The 11,781-nt window shown below is 47.5% G+C and overlaps 1 protein-coding gene across 1 annotated transcript; it reads left to right on the top strand.

Moving 5' to 3' along the window:
* Positions 1-10,463: 10,463 nt before the first annotated feature.
* JUN (Jun proto-oncogene, AP-1 transcription factor subunit) lies at positions 10,464-11,408 on the top strand (the record flags this gene model as incomplete). The annotated part of the gene is made up of 1 exon (XM_082003316.1): positions 10,464-11,408. One exon carries the CDS (start codon positions 10,464-10,466, stop codon positions 11,406-11,408), a length of 945 nt encoding a protein of 314 aa, XP_081859442.1.
* Between the last annotated feature and the right edge of the window lie 373 nt (positions 11,409-11,781).

The following is an 11,781-nucleotide window of genomic DNA, read 5'->3' as shown; positions in this document are numbered from 1 at the left end:
TTGGCTGTCTGGTGGGCCACCTGGAAAGCATCAGCACTCGAAGAAGAGAACTGCTATTGTTTACTCGGAATGCCCTTAAAACAAAATCTTGCTGTCCATTACCATTTCCCAGAAAGGTATATTGTTCTATCACCACCCATATCAAATTCAAGTGCAGAGACATGTTTACGGTACGTGCAGCGGCTCAGATAGGCTGGGCTGTTGCAATCCTGTTGCAATCCTGTGCAGAAAACAGAATGTTAACAGTGGCATGCTGCTCCCACGCCCTCCCCTTTTCAAGCTTTATACTAACTCAGTGACACCCTGGTAGGCACAAGGTTTATTTACACAAAACAAAGTCTTGAGACGAGCCTTTGTTCGACTGCAATGTTGACAAGGCTTATGAAGCACTACCGACTATAGTAAAGGTGTGTTAAGAATCAAGTGAGGACCATGTATGAATGAAATGTTTTGAAACTTGCTCAATTGAGTTTCCAGCGGCAGTGCAATTCTCTTTTAGCTAGAAGCTGTTGGGACAAACTAGTGAAGCTCCTGGCTTTCATGGAGACCAGTGAATCGCACTAACACGGTGGTTCCACAAGGACTTTAATCCAGGATACACTGGTGACACCCTGAAAAGAAGCAAATGCCTCTCTCCCCAGCCATTCAGGTTTTCTGCTGGGACAGATTTGAACGGGATGTATTTCCCAACACGCTTCACCTCATGGCTGTGTCAGCGCCAGGGAGGGGATAGCGTGGGAGCAGGAAGAGGGCAGGACTGCCTCCTTTGTCAGCAGTGACGGCCGAAAGCACTTGGGGAACGAATGACATTGTGAATTGTGCTGATCTACGCCTGCTAAAAAGCGCCCCTTAGTCTTCCTTAAAAATTATTGCTATACGTATAGCATTTTAAAAGTTAACGTACATGTAAAAACAGGCAAGAAAGCTTAAGTGCAGATTTGCTGAGTGGAACTGTCCAAGGGGGGCTGCAAGCTTCACCTCCCCAGGACGAGCAATATCCACTCCTGCAAGGAGGGAGCGGCTGTTGCACTCACCCACTTTCCCAAGGGATGTATAATGCAGAAGAGTTCCTATGTTTCACGTGATTATCTTCTTGTCAAAATTCTGGACTAAGTATCAAGGCTTTTTCTTCAAAGAAACTATCTGTGTGATTCTGGAGAGGTGCTGATCGCTGTGCCTCACCTTCCCCCTTCTGGGAAGCTGTCATGTAATACTTACTCCTACACAGCATTTTTGACATTAACAACTCCCAGTCATTGTCAGAGCCTCTCACAGCAGAGACGCTAACTGCAAAGGGGAAAAAAAAAAAAAAACCTCCAAAAAAGCAAGCCCATAGCAACTGGAAGATATTTGGTCAAAATGTCAGAGAGTGACCAGAGAGTGAAAACGGCAGAAATCTAAGTGCCAGCATATGCTTCTACGTAGTCCTGGGTCAGATTCAAAACACATTACAAGGCTGATGAACCAATAAAAATGTCAATGGTTGATATCCTAAAAGCAAATGGGGCCAGTAACAAATATTTTATACCAATAAGTTAATCCTAGATGGTCTTCCAGATGAAATTCCATTCCTTTTCTGTACATTTTTCCTTAAAGCATTTTTTAAAATAAAAATAGTTCATACCACTTGTACAGCATTCATTCCCTATAGATCTACATGATTTACTACAGTCTTATTATGCCCATTTTACAGGCAGGGAAACCAAGCCAGAGAGATGCAAAAAGTGATTAAGGGTCATTCAGCAGGGAGGCAAAACTGGAGAAGACTACAGTTCTATCCCATTAGAGTTCATTCTGCTCTCCTGTTTTTCTCTACTGGTATAGAAAATATGATTACTTCTCACTATACTCACGAGCTTACGTTAAAGAGGTGAACAAATTTTTGCTTCACTTTGTAAATTCCCTTGGTTGTCTTGAAGGTATATATATTCCCTACCGCTACTGCTACAGAGTTAGGTAAATGCTTTGCAGACCAATAACATAAATGTGAAACACACCACTGTTCTTATTAATATTTATGTAATCATCTAGGGCTGAAATTGGCTATCATTGAATTGACCTCAGATCTTTGACATAAATGCCTATTTGAAGCACCTGGCAATAGGCTGTAAGCATCCACACCCAGAACTGCTTTGTCCGGGCTTGCAGTTTTGCCAGCCACACACCTTTTCCTATACTGACAGTAAGGAACGCAGTAACTGGAAAACATCAGCACAAAACATGCTTATATAGAACAAGGCTGTGTTGTACCATTAGCTCTTACAACACGCGTGCTTAACCTCTCTCACATGATTTACCTGAGTCCACAGACCATTCTTAGCTGAACAGAAGCCTCTGCAAATATGTGCATGCTGGTGCTGGTACCCAGATCTCTAAATACTATACAGCCACTTTTGGAATGTCTTTCTAGTTGTGCTCCCTAAAAAAAAAAAAATTTTAAAAGAAGTAGAATTTTTTAAAATCTGAATTTCAGTTACGAGTCCTCGTAGCCCTTAGGCCTTTGCTTTATTGTTGTCCTTTTATCCTAAAAATTTTCCTTGATCTCATGAACTTGTTTATAATATATTCAAATGTTATGGCCTTTTATACGTTTCATATGTTCTCAACAGACTGTGTAAACAGTCCTGTGAGCTGACCAACGCGTCTGCCAAATGCACTGCCGGCTGTTCATGCAGTACTTTCTCTAGCACATATGTAAGCAGTGCTCCTGAACCCGCTGTAAAAAACCAAGATATCAGATAGGAATCAATACTGATTCTGGACTAAATTTTCCATCTCTGCTTCCTTCTGAAACAAGGGAACATACAGACACTGCAGTGTTGGCAACTGCGTATAAATTTTACTGAAGAAAAGAGGAAAGAACAGCAATTTTGAGGCTTTTGAATATCCTGGTTCTTCTCCTTTGGAAGTCCTAAGGGGTTGCTGTGGACAAGACCAGGACATTCCCATCCTGTGAAGGGACAGGGCTGCCCGGACCACTGGGGAGCAGCTACACAGTCGCCGTGCGATATGTCAGCTGTGATCAGAGATCAGATTGTTTATTATTAATCAGACGGGATTGAAGAAGAGTAGCAGTTTAGTAGCATCTTCTCCAAAACTGAAGTCTTTAACTCTGCCTGTACTTTCAGGTATTGCCCTACCCAGGCCATGCCCTTTCCTTCCTACAATGCCTTCCTTGGCTATTTGGCAACCCTAACTGCTCCCACACCATGACTCCAACATAAATGACTGTCATCCAGTGTGAATGTTTCCATTTGCATTACATGAGCAGGCACTCTGTAAACTTCCCCACAGGCTCCGCCACTATAATCCCTGGGAAGAAGCAACCTGCAGGACCTACTTTCACTGTTCAATGCTTTCTCTGTTTATTGGTATTACTGTCAGAAATATCACTCAAATTCAGAGAGGTGTCCTTAGATCTGTCAGCCACCAGCCACTGGTGACATTCAGTAACAGAAACTCACTTCCTATGTCCAAGCCTGAACCCACATCATAGAGAAGGAAAGCTTGATTGCTCACTGGAAATCCCTAAGCTCTATGGTGCTTTACACTAGGCATTTTTGGTCTCACGCAGACTCGCTTCCTTTCCTTCTCCTGTCGCAAGCACTGCTTTATCCCAGGTTGCCAGGAGCCTACTGTTCCAACAGCTGCTAAGACAGAGTGAGGTATCAACTTTGACAGGATGCCAGATTGTTTATTAATTAAAAATCCAAGCATTTTTTATCTGTTCTCAGACCCTAATCAAAACGGAGCTATTTCACCAAGGGCTCCAAATGGTTAAATCCAGTTATTCTGAGGCTTTCAGTCATGACTGGCAACGATAAATCAATACATTTTGTTGCCGCTACTTTAATACGTGTTTATTGAAACATCAAAATACCTGAAAGCTAACTTCAGTTCTCCACAGTGAAACTGGGCCTCAGTAATCCCTGAACAAAAGCACACTTCCAGCAGAATCTTTGTCCCCAAATAGAGCAAATATCCTTTCAGAGGTGTTCATCTGCCTCCTCAGCACTCACCATTAGTATGCTTCTATTTGTATGGTAAATTTTTTCATGCTGCCAGCTCACAACGCTGAGCGCAGCCGTCTGCTTCCCATATGCCACATGTCCTCCAGTGCCTCCTCTACTGCTTACCTTCACTCTTTGGGCTCCTGTTGCGGATCAACTGCTATTCTGCCAGCCTTGTTTGTGTGTAGAGGATTTTTCCGACTGTAAGCTCCACAGGACAGGAACTTTGCCCAATTCTCTATTTCTCGGAGCACCAGCTATGCTATGGTATAGAAATAATAAACACAGGGACATTAATGGTGTGACATTTAGATTTGTAACACTCTAAAAAAGCATGGGGAGCAAGGCCCCAGGGTTCCTTTCAGACACATCTCTAGACAATGTAGTTAACTTCTACTTGGTCATTTTTTTGATCAAAGATTATACAATATATACAGCTGTGTGAATAAAAAAAAAAATATAGTTTATTACTTATTTGAAAATGTATTTCTGAGAACTTGCAGTGACCACTGAAATCCTCTATAAAGCTAGCTGGGAGTGGGAAAAGTAATAGTGAGAAAACTAGTATAACTAACTATTGGGTAAAGAGGAGATCATCCTATCTACTTTAGAGACAATCATATCAAATCTTTCATTCAGATATTGCTGCACATAAACATCCAGGGTTTGTATTGCTCAGCATCCTTAAGAAAATGGAAAATGTTTTTAGTGGTTCCTCCCCTACTTCTGCAGTCTTTCTCTGTGTTTACAGTAAGTGTTGCTGTCCTGCCCCAGAGGTAACCCAACAGGTCTTGCAAAGTCTCCTAACTTTGCCCCACCTCCATCATTCACAATCTTGTCTCTCTAACCTACTCATTTTCCTCCATTCCACAAACTAGCAGTTTCAAAGAAATTCAGAGATTAATTAAAATGATTGGTGGGATGAGTAGGTGAGGGGGACAGGCTAAAGGGCTTGACAAGAATAAAGATGAAAAGGACTAAACGCGTATAGCTTGGTTATGCGATGACTAATTGAGGGTGGAGGAGATGGACACGATACTCATTTACAAGTGCCTGTAGTTCTGAGGAGCATTTTTCATGTGCCAAACTGAAGACTAGCTCAAGCCTAGCTTTCGGTCTTGTTGTACAGATACAGTTCCAGGGTCCTTCACTTCAAGCTGTGGGTCCCACTCTTCCCCTGGCCTATGCATTCCCACACGTCCCTTGTATCCTCAAATGCTTGTTTTTTTTTTATTTCAGCTCAGCTTTCAGCCAGATTCAGTTCCTGGATCTCTACCTGGCCACATGAGCCCTACTGGGGGCAAAGAGCAAAAGGAGAGGCCATGGAAGCTGGGGGTGGATGAGGTGGCACTCCTTTGCCACACCTCTGCTATGCTGCAGACTTAGGTGGACTTGAACCAACTATGAAAATACACCTTGAGGAACCAGGGAGGAACTGGGAACAAGAGCACCTGTAAATTATTTTACTTCCATTTAGCCTAAGGAAACTCTGATCCTTGTGCCCTCTCGCTCCCAGCTTCTTTTACTACGCTCTGATGTAGCAAATAAAAGAAAAATACTTGCTCCTTCTGACTCTGCAAACTCTTGCCTCTAACTATAGAGCAGTTACTGCTCTATAGTAATTCCTTAAGCAAGTGAAAAGCAGTACGAGAAGATCCAGTAATTCCCACTCTTATTCACTTCATGCAGAGGTGAAGCAGGATATCACATTTGAAAGCATGGAGAAAAAAAACAACTATACAATAAAAATGATTGTCTATATAACAAAAATATTGTGGAAACATCTCTGATGACGGGAAAAAGCAAGACGGTATAATACATCTAAATTTTTTTAAAAACTGTACAAAACCAAGCCTTTTCTTTCTGTGAGCACCGTTTCCAACATAAAAGAGCAGAAACCATGATTTATCCTTTTTTTTTTTTCCAAATGGTCTAGAAATAAGTCAAAAGCATTTGTGATAGAAGAGTGAAACAACACAATGAATCCATTTAATCCTGGACACGAAATATAATTTAGACGGATGTGGTACGTATAAGAAATTTTAATTTGTCCCTGAAAAGCCATTTAATTATTCAGATTATCTGATTGCCTCAGTCAGTCTTGTATTGATTGATTAGAGAACTTTATAAATCAAAATCTGCATTACTGCTGCTCCAAGCATCTGCCTCTCACAGCAACAGAGATATATAGTTCATTTCCAATCCCTACCCACAAGTTAGTTTATTGAGACATGTAAATGGCTATGGTTTATAAATGGATCAGTAAGTGTTCTTTCATACTACTAAAGGAATATTTACTTGAGGACATCAGGAAAGGGGGAAAAAAGCCCTAAAGTAATAGCTGTTTAATAAATCAGAGCACAGTCACCAAAATTCCCAGCTCCTTGGCTAATGGCCACGAAGGATCACTGTGTCTCTGTTCATGGGGCCGGCTTCTGATCTGCGGCACTCAGCAAGTCTCGGGTGGTGAACTTGGGGCACTCAGATGAAATCTAAACTGAGACCTCCGTAAGCATCCGCTCACCAGTCAGGCCCGAATTAGGTAGAAAATCCCCTCGGAGCAGCAAAGAGCATTTGTCTTTGATTTCAGAGCTCTCCTGCTATGCACAACCTTTATGACCAGCTTGACTGCCTATTGCCAGCCTCGACCAAATAACCTCTGAGTTGCAATTAACATAATGAGTGGACTGATGGGTGTCCCCCATAGCTACAGGCCTCAGTAGCAACACGTCTCTGGCAAACTGGAATGTCTAGTCCTGAAACTCCACCTCTGTAAAAGGAAGGAAGTAGAAAACTAAAATGGGTGGGGGAATAAAAAAAAAAAAAAAAAGAAATTAAATTACTTTAAATTCATATCTCCAGCCTGACCCAACACTCACTGAAGCTAATGGAAAACTTGCATTGATATCAGTGGGGCTGAACTGGACAGACTATAAAGGCATGGTTTTTCAGATTATACAAATATGTATTAAATAGAGAGGTTAAAGCTACACTGACCATGTTCCTTATAGTCCAAACTTAGCTTTCTAGGACAAAAGAAACATGCAGAAAAAACTCCAAAAGATAAAACTGTAACAAGTTAAATATGTCAATAATTAATCAGAACAAACTTAATTACTATTATTACTCCTCCCAGAACACTGACTAAAGCAAATTACTTGCATTGCTTCCTATGTAACAGAAGCCTGAAAAAAAAATTTTTAGCTTTATTTTAAAATAATTTTTATTTCGCAACAAAAACCTCCACACAACACAGCAAACTACTTAAAATTCATGTCATACATTTCTCCAGAATTTCTTCCTTGCATAGACAAGCCCTTTACAAACATCAAAACTGCATGCTGACACAACAGAGATCATTTATGGACTATCTTGGGGGAATTTTAATGCAGCAAGGACCGCCACATCAGGTCCGACTAGATACCCTATCTCTGACAGGAGCCAAGAGTGGATACCTGGAGAGGCACACAAAAGCAGAGCACAGCAGTTTTGCCTCGGGATGCTCTCCAAGGCACAAGCCATTTGCAGCTTTGGGATTTCCAGAGCCAGAGATGCACTGCCTTTGATAGCCCTTAAATGATTTCTCTTCTACAAATTCATCTAATCACTTTTAAATCCCTCAGTCCACACAGTACTCTTGCCAAGGAGTTCCACAGCTTAACTACACCTCTGTGAAGATATTTCTCTTGTTTGTTCTGAGGCTGCCAGTTTCATTTGATGCCCCTTGGTTCATGTGCCAGAAGAGTCAGTCACTGACCTCTATTCATCGTGTATGTAAAGGTTAAAAAGGAGTTAAACAACTGCTTCTAGCATTCACTGCATTAATGAATTTCTGAGATTTTCTTATGTGTGTGCAGTTTGCTGTTTGGCAAAACTATTTCCCGCTGAAGATACCAGCAGCAGTTGAGTAGTTTGAGTTCCCTGCAACACAGACAGATGCTGCCTATGAGAAGGCTGCATGTATTCTAACGGCACACAGTGAGCCCCGCGTTCCCAGACAAAACTTTGTATTTCATGCCACGGATTGTTCACACAAATGTACAAAAAAGTGCATGTATTGCTTGCATAATTTCAGTTAGTATATAAAGCGACACCAGTGCCCACCATGTGGTCAAATGAACACAGCGGCTCAAGTCAGGTGGGAGCACCAGGAGAAAATGGAGAAGGAAAAAAAAACCAACCACTTCAAACAAGAAGCTAGACCTTCACTTTTCTTTCACAGCTGCTTGTGTTTCTGTTTGTTTCATTGTTGCTTCCTATACCGTAACTGCTAATTATGTCATTATGTCTAGGAAAAAATAGCACTGAAGAATTTGAAAGTGCATTTTCAAACCTAGACATAAGTTTGTCAGCTTCACATGTCGTGAAAAGTGATTGAACCTGATAGACCAAGTTCTTCACTGACATAAAAAGCCGGACCACCCAACAAGAGCAGGTAACAGCTCTGTGTTGCAAGCGGAAGGAGCACTTGTTGCACTGTTGGCAACATGATACAACAGTACACCCCTTCAGTCCCTGTCCTACACCGTACTGTCGCCGCCTGTCCTTAAATAGCTGCTGCACTTTATTCCAGAGGTAGCTGCCTGTCAGCATTCACAAACTCCCAGAGAGAAGGGCGTGTGTGGGGCAAAGTAAGAAAAATGAATCCAGGCAGTAGGGCACACCCTTTTATTAGAGATATGCGCTGCACCGATGCACGCCACGTCCAGCGCAGAGCAGTTACAGCGAAATGGAGATCACCCATCTGTTGCTCTGAGGTGACAGCGGCAGCACAGACTTTTCTCCTCTATTGGGACCCTTCAGCTCCTGCCTTCACCTTCCCTCCCCGACAACCTGCACTTCCGCAGTAATGCCAGGGCCCTCTTTCTAAAATTAGGCCGTCGCTGTCCCCTCCCCTTGAAGGACGAGTTTAGGGAAGCCCATCTGGAACCAGGCTTTTTCCTGTCAGGTTTTATTTCCCCCCTCTGTGATCCTGGCACGTTTTTGAGCCGGGAACTGACATCCCCGATCGCTGTAGCGGCAGAGCCGTGCCCCTACAGCGATCGGGCGGCATCGGACGACAGCCCCGACAGCCGCTGGGCTGGGGAAGGGGCGGCCGCGGGGCCCCTCAGCCCCGCCGGAGCGCCCTCCACACGGCCGGCGGCGTTGGCGGCGCTCCGGGAGCCGGGACTCCCTTCCCGCACGGCGGGGCTCCCCCGAGAGCCGCCGGCCCCGGCTGGAAGGCGGGCGAAGGCGAGGCCTCGGCCGCCGCCAGCCCCAGGCACGCCCGGCCCGCTGGCGGGAGCGGGGCGGGGGAGGCGCCGGGCCCCTCGGAGGGGAGCGAGCGGGCGCGTGGGCGGGGGCCGCCCCGCGGCGGTTGGTGCCCGCCCCGGCCCCGCGTGCGGCCAGAGCACCGCCTCCCGCCCTGCCTGGAAGCCGCACAGGCGGCGGGGCCGCGGCGCGCAGGGGAAATCACGTGAGGCCTCCCCCGGAGCGCCACCTGAAGGACCGTACCACTAGCGAACGGGGGGGGGGGGGGGGCGGTGGGTCCGACAGGCCGAAACCCGCCGGCGCGGGGCGGAGCACGGCTCGTCACCAGCCCGCCGCAGGGACCGGCCGGAAAACAAACTAACGGAGGCGAAAACAAACCGGGGGAGGCGACGGTTTGCGGGCGACGGCCTCAGCGGCGCGAGGGGGCTGAGCGGCGCCCCCGCCCCTCCGGCGGGCGGGTGGTACGTGGCCGTTAAGGAGGCGCCGCCGGCAGCCAACCCCGCTCGCGCGCTGGACGCGGTAACCAGATATTCAAAAACAATACGTCAGCCCACAATGCCCCGAGCCGCCGCCAGCATTACCTCATCCCACAAGGCCCCGCGCCGGCGCTGAGAAGCTTCTAGGGGCGGGGTGGCCATGGCGACCGGCTGATATGCACCGGGCCCGGCCAGCGGCCCGCCTCCCCCGGGAGAGGCGGCGGCAGCCAATGGGGAGCCCGCGGGGTGACATCATGGGCTATTTTTAGCGGGCTCCCGGTCGCTGATAAGTGAAGGGCTCCACGCCGGGAGCGGGCTCAGAGCGCGGGGCGGGCGGCAGCGCGACTCCGGCCGCCGGGTGGAGGCGAGCGGAGCGAGCACAGCGCGGCCGCGGCCAGCACAGCAGCGCCGAGCCGGAGAGGGCGCGCAGGAAGGCGGGGAAAGCACCCGCGGCAACTTGTGGCGGCGGCAGGAGGAGGAGAGCGGCGAGGCGCCCCGCTGAAGCCCCGCGCCGCCCCGCCAGGCCAGGCGGACTCTCAGCGCGTCGGCGGCAGGGACCGCGGGCCCGGCCCGCGCCCCGGCGAGAAGTAAGGCTCGGCTTTCTCCTTCCCCCCTCCCTGCGCCGCCGGGAGGACCGGGGCGGCCGCGCGGAGCGGGGCGCAAGCGGCGGCCGGGCAGCTTCTCCGCGCTGCCGCAGCTCCCGGCGCCACTCCGCGGACTCTGTTCTATGAGTGCAAAGATGGAGCCTACTTTCTACGAGGATGCCCTGAACGCCAGCTTCGTGCCGCCGGAGAGCGGCGGGTATGGATACAATAACGCCAAAGTGCTGAAGCAAAACATGACGCTGAACCTGTCCGACCCATCCAGCAACCTGAAGCCGCACCTGAGGAACAAGAACGCCGACATCCTCACCTCCCCCGACGTGGGGCTCCTGAAACTGGCCTCGCCTGAACTGGAGCGGCTCATCATCCAGTCCAGCAACGGGTTAATCACCACCACGCCGACCCCGACGCAGTTCCTCTGCCCCAAAAACGTTACCGACGAGCAAGAGGGGTTCGCGGAAGGCTTTGTGAGAGCCCTGGCGGAACTGCACAACCAGAACACCATGCCCAGCGTTACCTCGGCTGCTCAACCTGTGAACAGCGGCATGGCACCTGTGTCCTCTATGGCCGGCAACAGTAGTTTCAATACGAATTTGCACAGCGAGCCCCCCGTGTACGCCAATCTCAGCAACTTCAACCCCAACGCACTCAACTCTGCACCCAGCTACAATGCAAACAACATGGGCTACGCACCTCAGCATCACATAAACCCCCAGATGCCCGTGCAGCACCCCAGGCTTCAGGCTTTGAAAGAAGAGCCTCAGACTGTACCTGAAATGCCGGGGGAAACTCCTCCCCTGTCCCCCATTGACATGGAGTCGCAGGAGAGAATCAAAGCCGAGAGAAAACGCATGAGAAACAGAATTGCGGCATCCAAATGCCGAAAAAGGAAGTTGGAAAGGATTGCCAGGTTGGAAGAAAAAGTGAAAACTTTGAAAGCCCAGAACTCAGAGCTGGCATCCACTGCCAACATGCTCAGAGAACAGGTTGCACAGCTCAAGCAGAAGGTCATGAACCACGTCAACAGCGGGTGCCAGCTAATGCTAACACAACAGTTGCAAACGTTTTGAAGAGACTGTCTTAGACGAGAACTGTGATATTGTTGTATAACTAAAACAACAAAAAAACCCACAAAAGTGGAAGATGCATAAAGCTAATGGTAAAAGCTGAAAGGCTGAGTCCTGCCTGCACTCTGCAAAGCGCATGTGTGGAAAGACTGGCAAGCCTTCAGCTTGAGTTAGTGAAGCGGCCAGCACCACTCCGAGAAGTGCTGTTCCTGCTCAGATGAGACGTCAGATCTTCGTTTAACATTGACCAAGACCTGCATGGACCTAACATTCGATGATCATTCAGTATTAAAGGTTAAACTGCAATAGAAACTGTAGATTGCTTTATGTAGTATTCCTTAAGAAAAAAAAAAAAGTGGGAGGGAGGTTTGTGGGA

Source organism: Phaethon aethereus, assembly GCF_964289735.1.
Source record: "Phaethon aethereus genome assembly, chromosome: 8".
NCBI classification, from domain to species: Eukaryota; Metazoa; Chordata; class Aves; order Phaethontiformes; family Phaethontidae; genus Phaethon; species Phaethon aethereus.
The sequence above is the reverse complement of the archived record's forward strand: the minus strand, read 5'-3'. Positions and strand labels throughout refer to the sequence as shown.